Source organism: Eschscholzia californica, unplaced genomic scaffold (genome assembly GCF_041429995.1).
Source record: "Eschscholzia californica isolate CP2 unplaced genomic scaffold, dmEscCali1.0.p SCAF_4, whole genome shotgun sequence".
Taxonomy (NCBI): domain Eukaryota; kingdom Viridiplantae; phylum Streptophyta; class Magnoliopsida; order Ranunculales; family Papaveraceae; genus Eschscholzia; species Eschscholzia californica.
In genome coordinates, this window is record NW_028238461.1 from 55,690,529 (window position 1) to 55,716,034 (window position 25,506).

Below are 25,506 nucleotides of genomic sequence, written 5' to 3' on the forward strand. Positions count from 1 at the left end.
GTTCCCTTTAAAATTGAAATCACTGCCAACTTTTTAGTATATTAGAATATTTTTGGCTTCCAACTTTGGTGCTTTAAAATCTATCCCCACTTGGGTGTCTAGGTTGGACACCCACTCCGCATTCTGGAAGTTCCAGATTCCATTCCAAAGTGAAAATCTATGATATATTTACAGTACAAATAAGATAGATGTAAGAATAAATGCGCCTTCAAACCCCATAGGATAGCCTTAAGGGTCCGCATATGACTGGTAAGGTTTAAAATATCATTGTGGTGGCAGTTATAGAACTTATTCCGTTCATGACAATGTACTCGGGGTGCCCAGGCCCCAAATCATTGCAAATATGGTGGTGTCTATAGTACTTGTGTGACAAGTGAGTATTGGACTAAGCAATTCCCGTGGTGCCCATAGAACTGCAATATCCTAGTGGAAGTTATAAGTAACTCCTAAAGGTGCCCCAGTTCTTGCTATAGGTGCCCCCGCAGCTAAAACTTGAGGAGAGTGGGGCGCGTTCAGTAGTAGTAACGGAGCCACACAGGGGCCACTGACTCCCGGAGGTTTCATAGACGCCCATAGCAATAATGAGGAGCGGCTTCCCAAAATGTTAACGAGGTCCAAAGATGTGATAAACGGGTCTCTGAACCCTCTAACACACGTCAACTGAAACCCGACTGAAACATCTACTAACAAACTATACAGACCCATATTATCTTCATAACAATTGAAGGTGGCTAGCAACTAGATAATTCATTTTGTTTTTCATTTTTTATATACACATCTCTGAGTGAGATAGTAAATCAATAAAATGACTTTTAGATTTAACACTCAGGCTAAGATCGGACATAGAATTTTTGGCAGTATAGTTTTTTTTTTTTTTTGTTAAGAATTGGCAGTATAGTTCTTTCTATATATATATCTAAAAAGAAAAACCCTTACACTATCTATATAAGCTGATTTTATGGTATTGTACTACTGGTCTGAGTGGCTGGATATAACATGCAGACACTATTACTTTATTAGTACCTCTCTACCAAGGCCACCATGAGTGACTACTACTAGATCTTAGAAATGAAATATCTGACATTATGATTAATAGACTTTTAGAGTGAGTGAATGAGAGAGAGAATGGGGGATGAGTTTCAGATCTCATTTTTGTCGGTGCTCCTCTCAATTTTATTTACTTGCTGTTTTTTTCCCCCATTATTATTTGGTTGTCTTGACAACTCTACACATCTCAACTTTAACTCACTTTTATTTAACATATCCTAGGTCCTCCCACATGTCTAAAATTAACTATTAATATTAAATATGTTTCAAGTTGTTCTATTATTGAAACTATAAGTACTACATCAGATGTTATTCACATCAACATTATAGTTGATCAATATTTAATTTAATTTGTTCTATTGATACGATAATATTTCAACAAATATACAACATTTATATTTTTGTGGTTCAGATTACTTCCAATACGTTTTGACATTACAAATACACTAAGTAGAAATCAAGTGGAAAGACTTTGTTCATGTTAAAATGAATCTTGTTGTAATTCAGTCTTATGAATATGATTTTTTGGTTCGAATTTGTGAAAGTATTAAAAAGTACTTCGTGTAATCCAGAGACATAGGTGTTGCAAAGTTGTCGCAAAGTGTTGAAAAGTTATTGCAAATTAAAAGAATACCTAAGTAGCTCAAGACAAAAAGAATTGACTAATTCTTTTTCAGCAAAATAAAAAATTTGTAGGAAATTTTGACTAAATTTCTCTTTTGTAACCACTAAGTTGAGTTAGTTAGTGAGGCTCACTAAACGTATACCTCTTCACTAGAGAAACCTAAATGGAATATTCTCACCCTTTCTAGTTAAATTAGTTTAAATTGAGGTTTCTAAATGATAAAGTTTACAATAATGGTTTGGGAACAAAGAGACCAAAATAGGGTAACTTCAAAATGACTTTGATTGTTGCATTATAAGCAAAATAATGGATTAGTCCTTTATTCTTGTTGTGAATGTTCATGAAAACAAGTTTTTAGAGGAAGAATTTCATCCTGCATGTCTCTCTTCTTGTTTCCCAAAGTAATAAAGAGGCAATTATTAAATGAAATCAAGATTAAATGATAGTAGTATTTTACTGTTAATATGAATCATTAGCCACTAACCTAGAGAATGAATACAAAATTTAAAGCATAACAAGACCATGTTTGATGACCATGTGAGAGTAGTACTAGAAAACAGGCCATATATAATTAATAAGCTTATTAGATTCTTACTGACACCCATATGAAGTAATTTAATATAATCTTTTTAATTTCTTATTCTGGCTTATGTAATTAGTTAATTCTAGTTTTTTTTTGTTGAACTTAGTTAATTCTAGTTATTAGGAGATACTTAATACCTTCATTAGTATGACGTAAACATTTTGCTCGTATATAGTTAACTACTTGTTATTCTGCGATGTTTTTTTTTCTTTCTGATTTTGCTTTCATTTTTACCAAAAGATAAACATCTTCATTTTACTAGTAATAATGACATTGATCTTAATAAATAATGGTTGTACTCTGTACAGAAATTACTCAGAGATTTAGGCTATTCGTGAATAATTTAAACTTCATAAATATACGAGCATGATAAATAATATCGTGAGAGATATAGTTAGGGGAGATATTTACCTAACCTATTGACCATAATAAATAATATGTATTAATTGTAATTAGTCAAAGATTCGGGTTGAGCATGAATAAGTTTAACTTCACCATTTTATTATATTAGGCATTGAGTTGAGGTCGGATTAACAGGTTTTGAATAATTAATACTTAATTTGTTTATTTGATAATTTTATAATACAATCTCGTCATCGAAAAGCAAGAAAATTTCAGTTGACATTCACCAACTAATTGTTTGGGTAAATGTAATATGTAATTATGCTCTTCTAATTATATGAATGTTATGAGTTCTCTATAGAGATCCGTAATGTTATTAACTTCATAGAAAATAATCATAACACTAATTTAGTTGCTTTTGACCAGGGAACAGAGAGGGTAAATCAGTAAAATTAAAACAATGAAAAGAAGGTTAAGAAAGTAATATTACTTAGACAAAGGACCTGACTTAAATTATCACAATAATAATTCCTTGTCATAGTTTTTGTAGTATTTTCGGGGACAATAGTAGATGAAATATCATTTTCATGGACCTTTCAAATACCTTTTGAAAGTATTTTCTAAGATAAACAGACATTCGGGCCATCAATTAATGCTCTTTTTCGCCTTAAATTTCGTCAAGTTAGAATTCATCAAAGAACTGAAATTTAATTATTTTAAGTGACACAAAAAAATATTTTAACATCTAATAATAAAAAGTAAAAGAGTGAGAGGAACAAGCCAAAAAAGCTTAAAGCTCAAAATACAACAAATGAGTTATTATTCCCTAAAGAAGATTTAGAAAGAAATTGCTAATGAAATGCTTTCATTCATTCCAGAAAAGCTTGACTACGTTTGGTTTGTCATCTACATATTAATTTATTTAGGCGACGCTTTGGAAAATCTTAAAAAATTCTCTAGGGAATAAAGATTGATTTAGAGGAGGTATATTTTTAGTCGGAAAAATCACTTGATTATTTTAGCACCCTAATCTTTATTTCACTGCTTCGCCACTACTTTCGAGCAGCACCACCGTTTTCGACCACTGACCACCTCTCTCTCTCAGTAGATCTCTCTCCATCTCACTATTCTCTCTCTCTCTCTCTCTCTCTCTCTCTCTCTCTCTCTCTCTCTCTCTCTCTCTCTCTCTCTCTCTCTCTCTCTCTCTCTCTCTCTCTCTCTCTCTCTCTCTCTCTCTCTCTCTCTCTCTCTCTCTCTCTCTCTCTCTCTCTCTCTCTCTCTCTCTCTCAGTAGATCGCCACTACTCTGTAATTCTTTCAGACTTCGTGGCCGATCAATCGCGAAACCCTCCTCGATACTTGGTTCCGACAGAGGATACACTTTCTTTCTGTGGAACTGTGTATGAAGAAAGAGAGAGAACAGTGGGAGAGAGAGGGAAAGGAGAGAGGGAAAGGAGAGAGAGAAAAACATAAGGAAAGGAAGATAGGAAAACAAAAAAAAAAATCAAATTTTTTATCCAAAATGAAATTGCCTCATATGTCAAATTTTATCGACCAAAGTCTTGATGTTCTTATTTCATAAAAACAAAAAAAAAGTCTTGATGTTCGTGAGACTTTTCTTTTATGTCTTAAAACCACATATTCTTATTTTACAAAGTTAGTAATAAAATTTTGGTGTCCCTGAATTTTTGTGACTGTCCATAAAAGTAGACAAGTTTATTTGAGACATTGCTTCAAAGATGTCCCCTAATTTTTACTCCAAAAGGGTAAAATATAATGGGAATAAATATATCCATTTTATATTCTGTATTTCAGAAACAACTTTCACTCAGAAACTAGGCAGGAAAAAAAATCACAATTCAGTACTTCAAGGAATTATTTAAACAAAAACAAAATGGAGAATATATTAAACAATTTTGATAATATATATCCTACCGACATTGCTGGAGTGGTACAACACATACACACCTTCAAATTCTAACTACAAATTGAGATCTCACTTTTCCAAGTTAATTGTTTGTAGGTTTTTTTTTTTGTTGAGAAAACTATCTATAGGGTTAGGTCAATTTTTTCATTACATAGAGAACAAATACATGGCTAAAATAAAGGAAACTAAAGTTTGGTCGGTCAAATTGTTCAATTTTTTCGTCTCGGTAAACTTTTGGGAGCAAGTAACCGAATAAACTCTATCATGCTCTTTATGGAATTGAGGAAACACGGGTGTCCTTTTTTATTTGGACAACGATGTACAAGGCTATAATTGTTAAAAAATTCTATTTATTCCTCTCCCAACCCTCCGCCTGATGGAACGACGTACCACTTGAGTGTGGCGCAACTAGAGAGATGAATAGAATTTCTCATAATTGTTGATTTCGGTATCACCACCATTTGCGAGATATACAAGGAATTTTGAGATATACCACTACCACCACAGTACCATCCCACCACTATTATTTCTCTCATCATTCCTCTTCATGCCTATCCTCGCTTTCTCCCCTCTCCTCTTCTCTTTCTCTCTCGCTCTACCCACGCACAAACGGATGATAATGCTTATTGGTTGGGGGAAGCATACTGGTTTTTTTAGCATTTCTCTAAACCAGATAAGTCTTCCAGCGAAGGGGACGTCCCCTTCGCCTAATGAGACAGAGGGAGATGGATAAGGAAAAAAGAGAGGGATGAGAATAGAAAGATTGTAGATGAGAGAGGGAGTAGAAGCAAGATAAATGGAGGTCGTGGTTGTGGTCAGGAGTGGCGGTCGACAGTAGTGGCAGGACATAGTAACTGAAGTTGGTGGCAAGAGTTTGTGGACGGAAATGGTGAAAATAAGAAGTCTTATTACGCCGAAATTTGAAAAAACCACAATTTTTCTTTGAAATTTCTTTCTTACATCTACAAAGTGCCAAAGTTTCATTATATAACTAGATATAATTGTAGAAAATGTGCACAAAGCAACAAGAAAACCTAACATGGAATAAGATAGTCTGTCTTTGAACAAAAAAAGAAAAGTAAGATAGCCTGAATCTCCGGAACCATCCATGTTGAATAAAATATGGAAGAATAAAAGACCTTGATTGACCAAAAATCAAGGTTGTCTAGTTTTGTAATTTTACTTAAAAAAAAAAAAAAAAATCCGAATATACCAATTTATATCCAAATGGTAAATGGGCCCGGCCTTATCATCATCAGTCATTTTGTATGTCATCAACCAAAAGGGAAGGCGAGGTTTAAGCTGAGACGGGTGGGTGCGGGTAAGTAATTTTCGGTGCTCGAGGAGGTTTTGGCGTAAAACACGGTCTGATTTGTGTGCGGGAAGTTACAAACTTTTCCTATCCGACGAAGTTTTCTCAATGAGAAAAGTGGGTCCTCCTCACTCTCATCTCATCTCTTTTCTAGTTTATCCAAATCTCTCAAGGTTCTACACAGAGTTCTAGTTGGGTACATGAAATTGTCGTTCAAGAGACACTGAGACATTTATCCCCTTGCAAAGTTACATTGCAGATTATGGGTTTACAATCTCTTTTGATGTATTCCTGTTGTATTATACTATTATGGCAGACGAGTTAGTCGGAGGCCACTCGAATTTACTCTATGTATAAGTGAAGTCTTATGATGAGTTGTAACAATAGTCTTGTGCTGCTAATTGGAACTCTCTTGACTTTTATATCTCAATCAATTGGTTCCGACTTCTTAATAGAATGTTAACAAATTAAAATAAAATCGTAACTAAACTTGAACGAGATAATTACCATGCTTTACAGTTTAAGTTACTCGTAAATAAGATATTTGTTATGTTCGAATAACATGTAAAACATACGCTTAAGATTGATACGTCCCATACAGATAAAACAAAACGACATATTAAAAAGTCTTTAGATCGTCCAAAATTAATTAGAACTTTTTTGGAACCCCTACCGTTTTTCTTCTTTCACGCCGACAGACTATCATTCCCAACGATCGTTTGAAAGAAATTTATCATATTATTCTTCCTCCATCCACCACCACGATGGCGGTTGTCCCTCTCTCTAAACTCTCTCTCTCTCTCTTGCTTTGTGCAGAGAGAGAGAGAGATAGGGAGAGAGAGAGAGAGAGAGAGAGAGAGAGAGAGAGAGAGAGAGAGAGAGATTATGGTGGGGATTTGGGAGATGCCCCAATTAAAGAGCGGCCTAACAAGTCACCAATATGCAACGTTATTATCTAGGATATGCACTCTTTGTCATGTGATTTTGAAATCAATGTCTTCAAGTTCAGATAGATTGTCTGTCTAGATTCAAGAGAGTTTGATACTAATTTTTAATTTTTTATACACAATTTAATTAAAATCACACTACAGTTTCTATGATAGGATGGACCCGAACATAGAGAGCTTTGTGGTCACCATACCCGCCACCAAGAATTGGTTGTGGTCCTCTCAAATTGGATTAATATCTTTTTGTCCCTGCTTGTTGGTCAGCCAAATTGAACCCCTCAAGAGCGAGCTATTATTCGTAATGTGATCGTGTGAACGAGTTAATGTGTGGGAGTGATGACTTAGAACTATCTATCGACTTCGAAATTTGGGGTTTGGATTTTAGTTTTACCCTGTTTTTTTTTTTTACGATTTTATTTATATAAAACCGCAACTCTAAATGTAATCTGCTAACTCACGTGTAAACCAATTCAAATTTCTCAAAATTTATTGAAGGGATTATCATTTGTGTGTTATAATGGCACATGATAAAACAAGACACGCATTCTCTTTATTTATTTTTTTACGTTAGATATGTTAACAGAGCGGTATGACATAGTCAAACTTTTATTTGTTAAAATTGAAAAATTTACCATTTTTAAGGCGAAGGATAGAAAAACCTCTTATTCAACAAGAAAAGCTAATAATTACATAATTAAAACCCAATTAGTATCCACACCAATTAACAATGGTCGCGGCTTTGGGGAATAAAGAGAAATCTCAGGAAATAAAGACTTTGTCAATTAAAATTGATTTAGAAAAATATTTGTGTTTTAACCAAAAATTATTTTGATTGAATTTTGGCTCTTATTCATCATCTTCTTATCACCTTCACCTCTACACCTTCCTAGCACCACCATACCGACCACTATCCACCACAATCCCGACCACTATCCACCACAATCCCGACCACAACACCTTTTCTCTCTCTATTTCTCTCTCTTTCTCATTCTTCTCTATCTCTTTGTTCTCTATCGATCTACCTAAAAACCCTTTGTATTCTTAAATAATGCCGACCCAGATTAATGTGGCATAATTATTAATGGATTATTGTAACATTTGTTAAATCATAAAAAATTCAGTGGAAAATTCATTTTTCCTTACCTATTGTGAATTTCACTCTAACTTGGTGAAGCATTTATCAAAGGATTATCAACATTAACATATTTTACATTTTAACTAAGAAATTTCAGGATCTTAACAATCAATTCTGTGAGTTAACAAAAGAAATAGTCAATTCTGTGAAATTGAACAAAAAGAAAAGATCCTAAACCTTTTCTAGCACATGTATAATCCTTTTTTATCAATAAGCCCAAATAAAGACCCGAATGAGTACGTTATGTATAACTAGATCCGGCATGACCCACTATAGTAAGTGTCTAAACAATGGAATACTCCTCAACACCTCTATCTATCACATATTGTGGTGGTAAATTTATGTTTGTTGAAGGTAGAATTTATGGTGTTAATCACAATATTATGAGAAAAGAATCGGTGGGCGCTAATCATACTCTTCGCTAATCATAATCTTCTAGATTATGTGAGAAATAATATATTAAAACGGTGGGCTAGCGATCGCCATGTGAGATAATAAAAAGAACGGGAAGGTCTGTCTAAGTAGACAACTATGCTCTAAAGGGATGAAAATTACTTTTATTGAAGATTTAGTTATTGATTAGTTATTAGTATTGGCACTTTGGCGCAAAATTCTATACGAATTCACTTTATTACCATTAAACTAATGAAAGGATCTCATCAAAAAAAAAAAAACTAATGAAAGGATCAATTTGCCCTTAAAAATTAATTAGTCCAATAATTTTGTTGACGTGTGCCCTAAGGTACATACACTAAAAAAAATTACTTGGCTTTTTAAGGGTTGTGGGTTCTTTATCTCTTTTATGAACATAGTTATTTGAGAACATCGGGGAGGGATAAATTAGGCAATGTACTCATTGATAAAATAAGACCAGCGTTTTGGGGAAAGCAAAATAGTTTTCAGGGTGTAAAGACTTGGTCAAAAGTTGGTTAATTTTGTTTAACAATTTTATTTTGTAAATTGTAGAGGAAAATAAAAATAAAAAATCCTCCACCTCACTCACTCTCTCTCCACCTCACCTCTCTCTCTTTCTCCACCTCACCTCACTATGCAGGTTTTTAGAAGATAATATAATAGCTTGATTTTATGAATATTTCCTTGAACAATAGAATTTGGCAAATTTGGATGGAATATAATATAAATTGTAGTCGAAAGGTATTAATAACAAAATCTGCATATGAGGAAATATATTTATCGGAAATTATTGATATTGGTTTCCACATGTCCAAAGAAACACTGCGTAAAGTAAATTCTTTACTCAGTAATGGCCCAATTAATTATAGAGAAGTCAAAAGTCCAAACTGAAGATCAACCAAAATCATTTAGGACAGTCAAAATGAGAGAGTCAAAGATGGAAAACATATCCGATTGAAAAGTTATAAATACATATAACAATTGCAGTTATAGATTTGAAACGTGTGATTTTAGAGATGTAGTTGCCAAAAAAGTTTGTATTAGAAATAAATGTCATTGAACAACAAATAATTCTCAAACTAATGAAATATAGTAAAATAATAAATGCATTATTTCACTCTTTTAGCAAAAAAGAGGAAAAAACCAAAAAAAAAAATATATTTGCAAATACCATAATTGTGTGGTTTTTACTTTTAAGAAGATAATATAATTGGTTGATTTATGAATATTTGCCAAAACACGAAAAATTCCACAAATTTGGATGGAATATAATAAAAATGGTAGTTGAAAAATATATATTATATTAAAATCTGCATATGGGGAAATACATTTATTGATAATTATTGGTATTGGTTTTCCACTTGGCTAAATAAAACAGGTAAGGTAAATTCTTTACTTAAATCAGGTTTAGTAATTACCCTATTAATGATAGAAGTGAAAAGTCAAAGTTCAAAATCAATTAAAATTATTTTCGACAATTACAACGATACAGTCAAATTTCTCTATCGAAGATTATGTTTCTGCCTAAAATGACAAAAATCCTAGTCGTTCACGATGGATTTCAGTACCTTAGACTTTTTTTGTAAAATTACTAAGTTGAAAATCAACCAAAATAATTTTGGACAACCACAATGAGAAATTTTCTATGCAGGATAATTTTTCTACTTGTTAATCAAAAAAGGATGATTTTTCTACCTAAAATGGCCAAAATCCTAATGATTCAAGATTGATTTTAGTCTAGATTCAGCCTTGGACATATTGTTTAGTAAAATTGGAAAGTGTGGTGGAAGACCAGTGAACGGGTCTAATAAGGAACCGGTTCTTGGAGTGGTCATCAATTTTGACTTGGTCTTTCACTCTCCAAGTTGACTGACTGACTCTTTTATAGAGTGTTTTATTCCTCCTCCACAGCCACAGTTGGTCGAGTCCGGTTAGAACTAACTAGGGCAAAAGTTGGAACGGTTAGTGATCGTGTGGCAACATTAATAGAGAAAACGGATCTAGAGAGAGAAAGAGAGTGAGAGCTAGAGATAGAAACAAAAGCATTACCAGCTGGACAAATTACACGAGAAAGAAAGAAAGAAAGAGAAGAGAGAGAAAGAGTTGGAAATTATAAAGACCAACACTTTCTAATCTTACTCACTCTCTTTCTCTCTCTCTCCATATATCACAATATCTCTGTTTCTAGTAGCTAATCTCCAATCTTCAATTGGGGAGAAGCTAAAAAGAATACAAGATTTGGGTATTTCTCTGCTTCATTTTTTCTTTCAATGCTAGATTTGTTCTTGAAGGGTTTTGAGAGCAAGATCTGAATTGGGTATTGAAATATTGTACTACTAGATTTTCTTTTTCTAGTTTAGTAATGGAGTAGTAGAAGAAGATTCTAGCTACTACTACTACTACTAAATTACAGAGATATAAAGATAGAGAGAGAAATAGATTCGTTGATTCGTCTTCTTTTCTCAAAGTTAAAGCTTTAAAGTACATTAAGTTCATGCAGATCTACTGATCTGGGTTTGATTTAGACTACTACTCATACCCTGTTTCTTTAGTTCTTGTGCTCTGTTTTAGAGAGAGAGAAAGATGGATCAGATTGATTCAACAAGTAGTCTTCTACCGGGGGCTTTGAAAGCTATGAAAGATGATATTGGTGCTGAGATTGGATTCATTTGGGAACAGATCAGAGTTCCATTAATCGTTCCGATACTGAAAATCGCAGTCGTAATCTGTTTAGCAATGTCGTTAATGTTGTTCATTGAAAGACTTTATATGGGTATTGTTATCACATATGTGAAATTTTTTGGGCAAAAACTTGAGAAACGTTACAAATGGGAACCAATTGGTGATGATCCCGAATTGGGTAATTCTGCTTACCCAATGGTTCTTGTTCAAATCCCAATGTTCAATGAAAGAGAGGTTCTCATTTTTCTCTCTCTGATCCAAAATTGCAGCTTTTTTTACTTTCACTCTGTTTTTTAATTTTTTTTAATTTTAGGTTAATCATGCTAATCTCATTGTTTTTCTACTAAAATTCATGCAGGTTTATCAGTTATCTATTGGAGCTGCATGTGGACTTTCATGGCCGTCAGATCGAATAATTATTCAAGTTCTTGATGATTCAACAGATCCAGACATTAAGGTAACATTTCTATCAAAACCCTAATTAATACCCAAAGTCAATTTTTTAATTTACCCATTTTTAATTCATTCAATTTCAATTTCAATGAGATTTGTTACCCAAATTCTTATCTTTAATTTTATCATCTGGGGTTTTGTTTTTTTCCCTACTTTACAGCTCAATTTCATAATAATTACTCTAAAAACAATGTAGTCAAATTACTCTAATCCAAAATCAATTTTTTCTTTCTTTCTTTTTAGTAATATGTTGGTTTCTCAAATTGGGTATTATTCTTTTTTAACTTCTTCAATTCCCAAATATCTGATTTTGGTAAACAAAAATTGAACAATTAATTGTTGTTTAATTTGATGACAGGCATTAGTAGAAATGGAATGCCAAAGATGGGCAAGTAAAGGAATTAATATCAAATATCAAATCAGAGAAGATAGAACTGGTTATAAAGCTGGAGCACTTAAACAAGGAATGAAACATAATTACGTTAAACAATGTGAATATGTTGTCATTTTCGATGCTGATTTTCAACCTGAACCTGATTTCCTTTGGCGAGCTATCCCTTTTCTAGCTCATAATCCTGATATTGGTCTTGTCCAAGCTCGTTGGGTCTTTGGTAATCTCTCTACTCTTTCTCTTTCTCTTTCGAGCAATTGTAAAGGATAAAAAAAACTAGACAGATTCTAGACAGATATTATATGTGGCTTGTCGAGTTTTGCTGCTTGGTGGATCAGTAACATTTGAAAGCAGCAATCGTGATAATTCACACAGAATTCTGTCTAGAATCTGCTTTGATTTTCTTATTCTCTAGCATTTTTTCTCTCTCTCTGCATACCCCATATCCTTTGATTATGCCAGTAATTACCGACATTTTAGAAGTTCCGTTTTTTTGAGATTAAATTACTGTTTCAGTCATTGAAGTGTCGGTGGTTTTCTTTTTCTTCTTTGATTTTTTTTTGGTGATTTTTGGTTCTAGTGTTACCATTGTCTTTTAGCTCTTTAGTAAGAGACAACATAAGCCGTTAGATCATGACTTTTAGGACCCACAACTATACCAACTCCTCCTAGCTTTTGTTCCACCTGTTCCTTACATAAACTACTTGTTACAATAATTCATCATTTAATCACTTCAATTATTACACTAAACCTTTCTTTGACTGTAATCTTTGAATTTTCTTTTTTGACACCATTGAATTGCTTAAGTAATTCAAATGAGTCTCACTTTAAACTTGCAAAGCAATTCGAATTGCATGTTGACTACAATTAGAAAGCAGATGGAGCCGACTCTCATTGATCTGCATATGTATAGAGTAAATCCAAACTAATAAGAGTCAACCGCATCAATTTTTAGAGGTCATCGGCCTCCATTTCAATATCGGGGTTAGTTTTCACGGGACAGCCGTGATTATAGTAGATGTCTTGGGTAGTTATGTCATTTGCCAAAGTAGGATTGAGCAAGAAAATTCGATCTTTGACCATATTACCCTTACATCAGGAGCATCAGTTCAATAATAGGTAAGGGCATTTATGTCTTTATCAGAACACCCCATGTGCAAATAAGTGGGTATGCGGGGATCACTTTTCCACCGACACTAAATTTGATTTTTTTTTTTTTTTTATTATTTTTGTCTTTTAACAGTAATTATTATTTAATAATCATAATATACGGAATAGATGCTGACTTGTCAGTGGTTTTCCGAGCGGTTTTGCAGCTAACGCCAACGAGTGCTTGATGACAAGAATGCAAGAAATGTCTTTAGATTATCATTTCACAGTGGAACAAGAAGTTGGGTCATCTACTTATGCCTTTTTCGGATTTAACGGTATACCACATTTCACTGCCCGAAAACAGCTTTAGTACTTTTTAAATACCACTGGTGGTGTTCCTGTTTTTCAGTTTATTTTAGTTAATGAGTTTTGATATGGTACAGGTACCGCTGGAGTTTGGAGAATTGCGGCTATCGAAGATGCGGGTGGATGGAAAGATAGAACTACAGTCGAAGATATGGATCTAGCCGTTCGTGCGAGTCTTCAAGGGTGGAAATTTGTTTACGTTGGGGATCTCCAGGTATTATTTTACTCCTGTTCATACCTGATCTTTCCTACTGTATCACGTGACATCACGTGGGTGTCTCACTAAATTATTGTGATAGGGACTTGTTAGTAGAATAAGTATCATATAATTGCCTGTAATAGGATAGCGAAACCAGAGAACATGAAATTGCTATAACTAACATAACTGTTAAATTGAATATCTAGACCAAAAGTGAACTTCCAAGTACATTCAAGGCTTACCGTTTTCAACAACATCGATGGTCATGTGGTCCGGCTAATCTATTCAGGAAAATGGCGATGGAGATTGTCAGAAATAAGGTTTGTTTCGATTTAGGTTTTTCGTTTTAAATCTTCAGCTTCCTTCGTAAATTTCCGCTGAAGGAAATCCTAATATAGGGTTTTTATGTTTGTGCAGAAAGTCAATGCGTGGAAGAAATTCTACGTTATCTATAGTTTCTTTTTTGTTAGGAAAATCGTTGCTCATAATATCACATTCATCTTCTACTGCATAGTGATTCCGTTGACGGTGCTTATTCCTGGAGTCGATATCCCAAAATGGGGATCTATTTACATTCCGGCTATTATTACCATTCTTAATTCTGTTGGAACTCCGAGGTATGTGATTTTCTCCCATTTAAATGAGAAATGAATGCAATTGTTTGTTCTCAAGAGGTAACAATTTTATCTTATTTGTGTTTTTCATCTAGGTCGGTTCACCTATTAGTCTTCTGGATCCTTTTCGAGAATGTCATGGCTATGCATCGGGCTAAAGCGACAGTTATAGGCCTTTTGGGAGCAGGTAGGGCAAATGAATGGGTTGTTACAGAGAAACTAGGAGATGTTAACAAGCCCAAAGATAATGCGAAAGGAATCACCAAACCAACCACCAAAGTAGCACCGAAAACTTCTCGTTCAAAGATATTAGATAGGTAAACTTTCATTTCTCCTCGAAATTTTCGTAACCCTTGCTCATTGAAATTCGAAAATGAACACAGACGACACACTAGATATTCCGTATCTGATATGAATTCTTTTATGTTGGCAGAATTCTCCCATTAGAACTCGGAGTTGGAGCTTTTCTCTTCTTTTGTGCTTGTTGGGATTATGCGTACGGAAAGAACCATTACTTCGTATATTTATATTTCCAAGCAGTCACATTCTTCATAATGGGAATGGGTTATGTTGGTACATTCGTTTAGAAGAAACTTCGTCTTAGAGGGCAAAAGAGAAATCTCTTCAGTACACATCGTGACATATCTATTGTTTCTCTCTTTTGAACTAGAAAAAGTTATGTTGGTTGTCACAACTTTATTTATATTTTAGATTGTAAGGAGGATCGTTTTTTTTTTTTTTAAAAAAGTATTCGGTGGTTGGTCGTTAATTCTTTGGTGCTGACGGGAAAAGGCTGGAAGCATGCTTGGTATCTTGTGTGAATAGTACAGAGAAGAACAAACAATTGAATTACTTGAATGAATCGAAGTGGAAGAAGAATGGGAAAAGAGTTAAGCAGTTAGTTTATGAGTGGTAGTTTGTTATGAAGTATATATAGACAGTAATTTAAAACATATTTGCTTGGATTGTTTCGACATTTCGATTATGATTTTGTAGTTTTTGTTGCTTATTTTTTTTATCCATTTTGTTGGGTTTTGTTTGAACAAGGAATAAACTAATAGGAGGGAGGTAATTTTGGTATACTCTTTTTTTCTCTCTTGATGTGTGATTTTGTAGTGCTTCAATTACTGAACAGAGTAAGCATAAGGTAGATTGGATATTTTTCTCAGTCCGGGTCTGGATTAAATCAAACAAGATTTCAGAATGTTAGTTTTTGCTTGACTCGCATACAATCGAGAAAACAACCAAGTAAGCTAGTCAATGTAAGTTCATCTCTGGTGTTTCACAACGAGGCGTGTCGATCCAATAGTGGCCCCACACGACCGCTTCGAGACACATTAGCACAAACACAAGTTTTGTATCCACTGTCCAAGTGTCTTGGGGGAATGACAGGGCATGTTAGCTCATATTCACCAATCTATTTATGTCGCGTAAATGGGCATCTCTCGCAAGGATGATAAGTTGAGATCGGGCGCTACAACGCTTCAATGATATTATTTGGATATGTGAGATTTCATACTAAGCTTTAGAGAGAGAAAAGAGAGATCGATTAATGAGAGAATTGTTATTCATAATCATCTCAAGAGCTAGTAGCTCATACTTATACAGATTCAGTGAAGCTAGTTTAGCTAGAGAGAGAAAGAGAAAACGGTTATAACAACCTAATAACAAATGATATAGGCACCCTCATCTCTCCTCTCCTTCTACTAACAAACTTACACTTCACTTACACTCTCTCTGACTTTTAACAAACACTCTACTTACACTTACACTCCCCCTCAAGCTGATGAACAGAGAGAAATCAGATTGGAGTAGAGTGAAACACCATCAAGGAGCTGAGTAGAGACCGAAACAAAGGATTAGCAAGTCCCTTGGTGAAGACATCAGCAAGCTGCATAGAGGAAGAAACAAACTCCAAATGAAGAACACCTGAAGCTACCAATTCTCGAACAAAATGATAGTCTATCTCCACATGCTTTGTTCGAGCATGAAACACAGGATTCATAGCAAGATGTTTGGCACCCATGTTGTCACAAAAAAGTTCAAATGTGCCTGAGTGATGAATTCCCAATTCATTAAGAACATAAGAAATCCAAAGAAGTTCAGAAGAGGCAAAGGCCAAAGCTTTATACTCTGCTTCTGTACTCGATCTTGCCACTGTTGGTTGCTTCTTAGAAGACCAGGCAATGGGAGTAGAGCCAAGGAATACACAATAGCCTGAAGTAGACCTTCTAGTGTCAACACACCCAGCCCAATCAGAATCACTATAAGCTTTGAGAGAGGTAGTATCTCCTGCACAAATTGGAACACCAGATCCCAAAGAACCTTTAAGATACCTCAAAATCCTTTTAACCAACTGCAAGTGAATATCAGTAGGAGAATGCATGAATTGAGCCACATAATTGACACCAAAAGAGATATCAGGTCTGGTCATTGTCAAGTACTGTAACCCACCAACAAGACTTCTATAGAGTGTTGGATCAGATAATGGTATACCATCATTAACAGATAATCTTTTACCAAAGGGTATAGGAGTTGCTATTGGCTTTGAATCCAAAAGATCAGCCTTTTGAAGAAGTTCCAAAGTATACTTCTGCTGTGTTAACAACAGATTAGAGTTAGGAAGAGTATTAACCTCAATTCCCAAGAAATAATGAAGTGATCCCAAATCTTTCATAGCAAACTCAAGACCCAAAGTGTCAATGAGAGCTTGAATAGCAGATGAAGAAGAGCCTGTTAATATAATGTCACCAACATAGAGCAGAAGAACAAGAGTATCCAATCCCATTGTGTAGACAAACATGGAATGGTCTGTAGAACTCCTAATAAACCCATATTCTTGAAGGAAATCAGAGAATCTTGTATACCAAGCTCGAGGAGCTTGTTTTAAGCCATAAAGAGACTTGTGAAGATGACAAACCATAGAAGAATTCTCTGAATCAATAAAACCAGGTGGCTGCATCATGAACACATTTTCATCAAGTACTCCATGGAGAAAAGCATTGGACACATCCAATTGCTTAATCAACCATTTGTTTGTAACAGCCATTGTGAGCACCACTCTTATAGTAGAAGACTTAACTACTGGACTAAAAGTCTCAGAGTAGTCTAAGCCATCTAGTTGATGAAACCCCTTTGCCACTAATCTGGCTTTGTACCTATTTATAGTCCCATCTGACTTCAATTTGGTCTTATAGACCCACTTACAACCCAAAATGTTCATAGATGGGGTAGATGGAACTAAGCTCCAAGTACCATTTTTCTGTAAAGCATCATACTCTTCTTGCATAGCTTGGCACCAGGCAGGACTCTTAGAAGCTTCCTTATATGTAGTAGGATCAGGAGGAATGTCTAAGAGACTAACAAATGCCTGAGGTAATGGATGACACACAGAGAAATGAGAAACAAAGTCTGGCAAATACTTTGGTCTATGAATACCCATTTTTGATCTTGTGGTCATAGTATGAATAGGCTGAACAGGTAAAGAGGAAGAGGAAGTATCACTGTTCTCTGTAATAGGATCAATATGAGATGAAGAATGTGAATCTTCTTGAATTTGGGAAGAAACAGTAGGCTGAGAAGCAGAAGAAGAAGATGATACTTCTGAACCTCTTGGAGAATCATTTGTAGTGATAATGGGAAGCACCACTTGAGATGGAGAACTGGGACAAGATAAAGAATCCTTATCACTATCAAATGGAAAGAGACTTTCATCAAAAACCACATGTCTCGAAAAGTATATTCTTTCAGTACTCATATCAAGGCACTTGTAACCTTTATAAATCGAACTGTACCCCAAGAAGACACATCTCACAGACTTGGGACTCAATTTGTCTTCTCTAATAGCTCCTAAGTGTGGATAGCAAGCACATCCAAACACTTTGAGCATTGAAAAATCAGACACATGACCAAATAACACCTCATAAGGAGATTTTCCATCTAGAACCTTTGATGGTAATCTGTTTATAATATAGGAGGCTGTATCAAATGATTCAAACCAATACTCTTTTGGTACAGAAGCTTGAAATGCTAGAGTATTCCCCATTTCAGTAATTTGCTTGTTCTTTCTCTCAGCTCTACCATTTTGCTGAGGAGTATAGGGACATGAGCATCTTAAAGAAATACCATTAGCATCTAAAAACTTCTTAAACTCTCCTTTAGAAAGTTCAGGAGCCCCATCTGTTTGAAAGACCTTAATAGAAGCTGAAAGAAGCTTTTCAAATGTCAACTTGAATTGCTTGAAGCAGTTGAGACTATCAGACCTAAGCTTCATAGGATAAATCCAAAAATATCTACTATAGTCATCAACAAATAGAATATAATACCTTGCTCCTGAGATAGATGTGATAGGAGAAGGACCCCAAATATCACAATGAATCATATGAAGAGGAGTAGGAGTAATGCTAGATGACAGTTCAAAAGGTTGAGCCTTGCTCTTACCTAATTGACATGATTCACACACTCCTAAAGACTCAGAAGAATCAAGAGTAATTTGTGCAGACTTATGAAGTGCTTCAAGAATACCTTTAGATGTATGCCCAAGTCTTTTGTGCCACAAGACTAAGGAACCCTTAACACTTGACACATATGCTTCTTCATGAGAGATAATAGTGTCAAATTCAATAGGATATAAATCATTAAGCATAAGACCAGCTGTTAAAATTGTTTGAGTAGCTAAGTCTTTAATATCATAACCCCATGGAAAGAACTCCACTGAACATTGGTTGTCTCTGGTGAATTTGGATACAGATAATAGGTTCTTTCTTAATTCAGGTACTACTAAAGTGTTTTTCAACCAAAAATCATGAGAATTGGATTGTATTTGAACATCTCCTGAACTAGTAATAGGAATTGACTTACCACTACCTACTAGAACAGATTGAGAACCTGAATAAGGTTGAGATGAAGACAGTACCTTAGAGTTATTGGTCATATGGCTAGAAGCTCCTGAATCAGCTAACCAAGTACCTTCTGAAGCACAATTGGATTTGACAGAAGCAGTAAAACACTCTTCAACAATAGCAATATTACATTCTTCCTGTTTATTCTCATCAATCTTATCATCTTCTGATATGTGTAAACCAGCAAAGGCTTGAGGATGAGCATACTTATCTTGTTCATATCGAAATCTACATTTATAAGCTTGATGACCCCACTTTCTACAGATTCCACAAGGAATACTTGAAAAATCAAAGTTAACTGCCTTTTGATTATGTAAATTTTGACTTGAGTTTGTATTTGAATTTGAATTTGTATTTGAATTTCGATTTGTGGTAGAATATGAATTTGTGTTCGAATTTGAGACTATATTTGAATGTGAATTCGACTGTGAGGCTGAATTTTGTGTTCTAATATGAGAATCATTTGATTTCATAGGATTTGTGTTGGAATATTGTCTTGAAGGCTGATTGTGGTTGAATTTTGAGCCAGACTGATTTGATCTATAAGAATTTGTGTTTGAATATGAATTAGGTTTTCTATTTTGAGAAGTTTTAACATAATATGCTAATTGATCATCTTGATCTTGACTCAAAAGCCATTGCTCATGATGAAGAAGCTTAGATCTAAGTTCAGGAAGTGTAATATTATCTGTTCGATTGTTAATTGTAATTATGAATTGATTAAATTCTTTACCTAAACCAGACAAGATGATTCGAATCATCTCTCTATCAGAAACTCTATCTCTAACAGCAGTTAATGAATCAGCAAGAGATTTGAGTTTACGAAGGTATTCACTTACAGAAGCTGATCCTCTTTTTGTATTTTGGAGTTGACGACGAAGAAGATCTTGTTTAGCTTCAAATTCCTCTGTATAAACTGTTTCTAAGTAATTCCAGATCTCTCGAGATGTTTGAAGACCTAGAACATCAGCTGAAATTGACTTCGAAAAAGTTGCTTTTAGGCAAGATTTGACGAAGTTATCTTGTTTCCTCCAATTGATATAATCAGGATTAGGTAAACTTACTCCTTCTGAATCAATGATCGAACTCTCTGGTTTAGTAACAGATCCATCAACAAATCCATATAGATCATTGCTGATAAGAATTGCTTCAAATTGATCTTTCCAAACCAGGAAATTCGATTCATCAAGCTTATCGGAGATATAATTCGTGATATTCAAAGCTGGAGAATGAGATTTAGAGATTGAAGAAGATGAATTTGATCGATCTGAACTCTCGGCCTCCATTATTGAAGCTTGAATTTCGAAAAAAAAAAAAAAAATTCTTAACCTAGACGCTCTGATACCATGTGAGATTTCATACTAAGCTTTAGAGAGAGAAAAGAGAGAGATCGATTAATGAGAGAATTGTTATTCATAATCATCTCAAGAGCTAGTAGCTCATACTTATACAGATTCAGTGAAGCTAGTTTAGCTAGAGAGAGAAAGAGAAAACGGTTATAACAACCTAATAACAAATGATATAGGCACCCTCATCTCTCCTCTCCTTCTACTAACAAACTTACACTTCACTTACACTCTCTCTGACTTTTAACAAACACTCTACTTACACTTACATGTTTACGTTGCATTAGGTCTTGTAGATTAGTTGAAGTGTGAGCAAGTTGGCTCAAATTAACCAAAATTGTTTCAACTTTCTTACTGACATTGAGAAAGAAACCACTGACTGCTACATTGGTTCTCTACCTCATAATTGAAGAATCGAAAGGTGAGGGTAAAATCGTCTAACTTTGTTTTAACCGACACTTCAGTCAATACAAGTATCCAAAACAAAATAAATCTATATGTATATCAACGACTTAGCCGCCACAATAGCAAGTTTTTTAATATGGTGATGTCTTTTCCTCCACCATACTCCAAATTAGCATGACTGACTAAAAAGTAGTTAGGTGAACTTTTCTTTTTCTATTTGTTTTGTTTGTGGTAGGGTCATTTCTTTCTTTCGTACTGCTAATATGTTTAAAAAGAAGCTGAAATTACTTTATTCTTTATGATTCGTTTTTATTTAGGACAAATCCTGAAAGATAACAACGTTGCTTGCTTTTTCTCCATTAAGACTTTTCATGCGAAAAAGAAAGAAGGGTATCGCTTGTGGTGAAAGTCACTGTCGAATCAATAGTTCCTTTCCCTACCATCACTAAAATATTTTCGTTCTTGCGGTCTAATTTAAGAGAATTTACTATTTTGTCTATCTGTGTCGGGGGTTGCTCTCTTGTTCTTTTAGACTTTTAAGAGTCTGGATTAGACTTGATGTCAAAGTGAGGCAAAAAAAACATGTTTCTTTTAAGTTGGGAGAAAAATGAGCAAGTTATTTGTCTAAGTTAGAATAAATATCTAGTTCAACAAAAAAAAAGTTAGAATAAATATCTATTTAGATTTCCAATCCATTCAGCCAACTTTTCAGATTTTATTAAAAAAGAAAAACAAACATCTGAAATCTGAATTGTGGTCCAATTCAGATTTCAGATCTGAAAAAAAAAAACAAACAAAATCTAAGTTAGAATAAATATCTTTCAACCAAAAAAAAATCAGAATACATATTAGTATTATATTCTATCCAAAGTAGATCAAAATCAAGTAATACAAGAGATGCAAATTTAGATAAATAAATAAGGACCAGATATCTATTATACAAACAAGAACAAAAAACAAATGGGAATGAGTAAAATGGACATGAATTTCGAGAATCTTATGGCATATTCACATTTCAACCACAATAGGGTTTCTCCAATACAAAGTGTGGACCATTTGCAAGCAGTTGTCTTTGTATTGTTGAGACATTTGATGATCCAATATTTATAAGTCTGTCCAAAATTGTCAACAACGAGTAACCGAGTTTCTAGTGGATCTACTCCACATCACTGAGGTTCAGGTTTGATCCCGCGGAAGTTCAAATGCAGGATTTATTGAATTTAAGTATAAATAAGCAGTTTCCACCTCTTTCGGTAAGGGTTCAAATACTATCGTAGTTTTTTTTTTTGGATGAAAGAAATACTATCGTAGTTAATATCCAGAAAAACGAAATTGTTCGAAATTCTTTCTTGGTGAGGGGAAAGGCTGGAAGCATGCTTCAAAGAAGGTATCTTATGTGAAGCCCATATGCCCAAAGTTGTGGTTGTAGAGGGCGCCTATAGTAGTAATAAGGACCGTCTTTAAAAGTTTTCTGATTTTCTCTTACGAATTGGGCTCCACTAGTGACCCATAAGCCAAAAATTGGAGTGTTAAATTTGTAAATCTCAATGATGGAAATGACGCATGAGGACCGCAGGATGACAGATGTCGGGATTTCGTAAATTATGCGGTACCAAAAGAACTTCACTATTTGTTGTGGGAAATCTAGTGAGGCGTTTTCGAAAAAGTACAGTGAAACCCTAAAAGCCCCACCTCTTCTACTTCAGAGAATATTACTACTCGTTCTCTCTGCCTTTCGCTGATCTCTATCTTGTTTCAACGAAACCCTAATTTTAATGGCGGAACACTTAGCTTCGATCTTCGGTACAGAAAAGGATAGGGTAAATTGTCCTTTTTACTTCAAAATTGGAGCTTGTAGACATGGAGATCGTTGTTCCAGACTCCATACCAGACCTAGCATCAGCCCTACTTTGCTTCTTTCAAACATGTACCAGAGACCTGATATGGTCACCCCTGGTATCGATCCTCAAGGTCAAGCTGTCGATCCGAACAAGATTCAGGAGCATTATGAGGTCCTTCCCCTCTCTGTCTCCCTCTCTTCTTCATTATACTTGATTATCTGATTTTGAAAGTTTAAACTATGCTTTAGGTTTGTGCTCAATTAATCTACTTAGCTGAGGCAGATATTAGGGTTTTGGTTGAATCTACCATATGGGTTTTTGTCACTATAAGTAGAAGCTTGCATAATGTGATATCATTTTTGTATAAACCAATCTATTAAATGTAATGGGAACTAAATCACTTATAATGGAGATGTCTTTGATTAGCTAATTAGATTATTTTTTGGTAAAAAATTGTAGGATTTCTATGAGGATTTGTTTGAGGAGCTGAGCAAGTACGGGGAAATTGAAAGCCTGAACATTTGTGATAACTTGGCTGACCATATGGTAAATTCTTTCAATTTTCAAGGGTAACATTGTGATGTTTTAATTTCGAATGTAATCCATTTAATCATTATTTGTAGGTGGGTAATGTTTACATTCAATTTAGAGAGGAAGAACATGCTGCGGAAGCTCTGCGGAATTTGAGTGGGAGATTTTATGCAGGTTAATAAGTCTCTTTTTTCATTTTCATTAGGTTGAGATTGGCACTACCAATATTTGTAATATGCTTAAGCTCATGCTCTTTTCCATCTTCATTGGGTTTATAATGATTGTTCCGAAGTGTATCTGTTTCCCGTATTCTGCATTTGGCTAACATCACTAAATAAGTAAATAAATATAATTCTGTGTTTCAGGGCGGCCCATTATTATTGACTTTTCTCCGGTGACGGACTTCCGTGAAGCTACTTGCAGACAATATGAAGAGAATACATGTAATCGGGGTGGTTATTGTAACTTCATGCATCTGAAAAAGATTAGCAGGTGATCTTTCTTACGATTTCTTATTCTTTTTTCCATTTAGTCAACTGAATAATCCACAGATAGCTCAAGTTGTTTGTCTAATTTCGTTCCAGGGAATTGAGGCGACAACTATTTGGAAGGTACAGACGCAGGCACAGTCGTAGTAGAAGCAGAAGTCCTCAGAGGCATCGCGGCCATGATGAGCGCCCACATGGCGGTGGTCGTGGTTATGGTGGTAGACATGATGACAGAAACCACCGGAATCATGATGATCGAAACAGAAGGCCCAGAAGCCGAAGCCCAGGACATAGGAGAGGAAGAAGCGGGACCCCTCCTGGAAGGAGGAATAGGAGCCCACCGGGAAGGGACAATAGTGCAGAAAGAAGGGCTAAGATTGAGCAGTGGAACAGAGAAAAAGAACAAGCTGGATCTGGTAACAGAAATGATAACAGTGCCAGCGATAATAACAACAATCGTGATGGATATGAGCAGAACGAAAGGCAGTATCAAGATCATAAGCAACACCAGCAGCTGCTACCTCCTCCTCCACCACTACCTCCACAGGAAGCAGGATATGACTACTGATTTTCTCGTCATTGTTTGGGTTTGTCACTTCTTTTGATATTATTTTTTGCCGTACTCCTTAGTCCTTAGAAAGGTTACTCTTTTAGACTTAGTAAAGACCACAAATTTAGTAAACAAAGCTCACAACCCATTTTCCACTGTGCAGGTGGTGTGCAGGTTCACAATTTTGTGTTATGGGAATGTAGAAAACCTTTCTTTTCTTCCCTGAAACCAGAGCTATACAGGATTTGTTTGTTTAAGTGAATGTCTTTTTGAAGGCCTGAGGTTCAGCCTTCCTACCCATCATCATATTCCTTTAGTGGCCGAGAACCACTTTGTCCCCACATGTATAATGAACTTGAGCGTGCCTTCTGTTAACTAGACGAAACCTAGACTTCTCCATCCACCATGTTGATCCATGTGACCTAGCTTTTCATTAGAAGTTTAGACTTTCTACCCTTGAGTTCATGCACAAATAATGTGTTTCCTTCGTTATTAGAGTAACCTATAATTTTGAATCCAGTAACCAACATTTAAAATGAACCAATTGTTTAGGTTGCGTTCTGGATTTGATTAAATTGCGAAGGAATGTTTCAAAATATCTATGGTTGTAGCGTGTAGGGGTTTCTGTTGTCAGGTTATATAACGACAGGTCTACTAATTCCACCATACATCGACATGGTAGTAAACTTGCAGTTCCAAACAGGATTTCTCCTTTTAAGTTTCAACCTTTTTCTTTTCCAGAAAACAACCATCTTACGAGCTTTTACTAGTTTTGCAGGTGCAGGTATCCCTGCTTCTGAGGATGGGACCTGGTTTAATATAGACGCTTACCATGAAATTTCTTTACAGGTTGGATTCGTTTCTGCAGAGAACAACTGAGTATGCAGGATTTTAACAGATGACGCACCTTGTCAAGGGAGTTGTCAGATGATCGTTTCAACCTTACAAACAAATATGCAGGTTATCCTTGGTTCTTGCAGGTGATCTTTTTTCATGACTGGGGATGGAGCTCCGACATTAGAGTGTGGGAGCATTATCTTTCTTGGACTGGGATTCTGGAAGACTTTATCTGAACAGACTTTTCATGCATTTTCACTTTACTTTTTTTTTTTTTGTTGAAAGGCATTTCACTTCACTTAATGTGACAAAACTATTTGTGTGAGTTCATTTTGTTGAGAAATATCTCTATTCTGTTGGTTAGTAATCCTAGTACTGTTTTTGCTCTCATCCTTTTAGATCCTTTTAGTTGTCCTTGATTCTTCATGCAAGTGTTTTTATAAAGATAACTATGACACAACTCTAGTTCCTGGTCATCG

At 35.0% G+C, this 25,506-nt stretch overlaps 2 protein-coding genes across 4 annotated transcripts; both read left to right on the top strand.

Moving 5' to 3' along the window:
- The first annotated feature begins 10,240 nt into the window (after positions 1–10,240).
- LOC147546488 (glucomannan 4-beta-mannosyltransferase 9-like) lies at positions 10,241–15,208 on the top strand. The gene is made up of 9 exons (XM_086638617.1): positions 10,241–11,247; positions 11,372–11,470; positions 11,825–12,077; positions 13,174–13,284; positions 13,393–13,529; positions 13,721–13,834; positions 13,932–14,131; positions 14,224–14,445; positions 14,562–15,208. The coding sequence occupies exons 1-9, from the start codon at positions 10,915–10,917 to the stop codon at positions 14,713–14,715; spliced, it is 1,623 nt and encodes a 540-aa protein (XP_086494743.1). The 5' UTR covers positions 10,241–10,914; the 3' UTR covers positions 14,716–15,208.
- A 7,183-nt stretch (positions 15,209–22,391) lies between these two features.
- Positions 22,392–25,417, top strand: LOC147546489 (splicing factor U2af small subunit B-like). 3 transcript variants are annotated; one of them, XM_086634337.1, is made up of 6 exons: positions 22,392–22,792; positions 23,081–23,167; positions 23,245–23,326; positions 23,518–23,644; positions 23,737–24,227; positions 24,354–25,417. In XM_086634337.1, the coding sequence occupies exons 1-5, from the start codon at positions 22,556–22,558 to the stop codon at positions 24,206–24,208; spliced, it is 1,005 nt and encodes a 334-aa protein (XP_086490463.1). In that variant the 5' UTR covers positions 22,392–22,555; the 3' UTR covers positions 24,209–24,227; positions 24,354–25,417. The 3 variants fall into 3 exon arrangements, with proteins under 3 accessions (XP_086490463.1, XP_086490462.1, XP_086490461.1); XM_086634336.1 differs by having other exon boundaries at positions 22,406–22,792; positions 25,040–25,417; XM_086634335.1 differs by having other exon boundaries at positions 22,406–22,792; positions 23,737–25,417.
- The last annotated feature ends 89 nt before the right edge of the window (positions 25,418–25,506 follow it).

Bases quoted from the DNA above. Each gene is read 5' to 3' on its own strand.
- LOC147546489 (XM_086634337.1), top strand. From the start codon at position 22,556: ATGGCGGAACACTTAGCTTCGATCTTCGGTACAGAAAAGGATAGGGTA. The intron at 23,168-23,244 runs GTAAATTCTTTC...CATTATTTGTAG, and splicing joins ATAACTTGGCTGACCATATG to GTGGGTAATGTTTACATTCA. The intron at 23,645-23,736 runs GTGATCTTTCTT...ATTTCGTTCCAG, and splicing joins CATCTGAAAAAGATTAGCAG to GGAATTGAGGCGACAACTAT.
- LOC147546488 (XM_086638617.1), top strand. From the start codon at position 10,915: ATGGATCAGATTGATTCAACAAGTAGTCTTCTACCGGGGGCTTTGAAA. The intron at 13,285-13,392 runs GTATACCACATT...GATATGGTACAG, and splicing joins TGCCTTTTTCGGATTTAACG to GTACCGCTGGAGTTTGGAGA. The intron at 14,132-14,223 runs GTATGTGATTTT...TTTTTCATCTAG, and splicing joins AATTCTGTTGGAACTCCGAG to GTCGGTTCACCTATTAGTCT.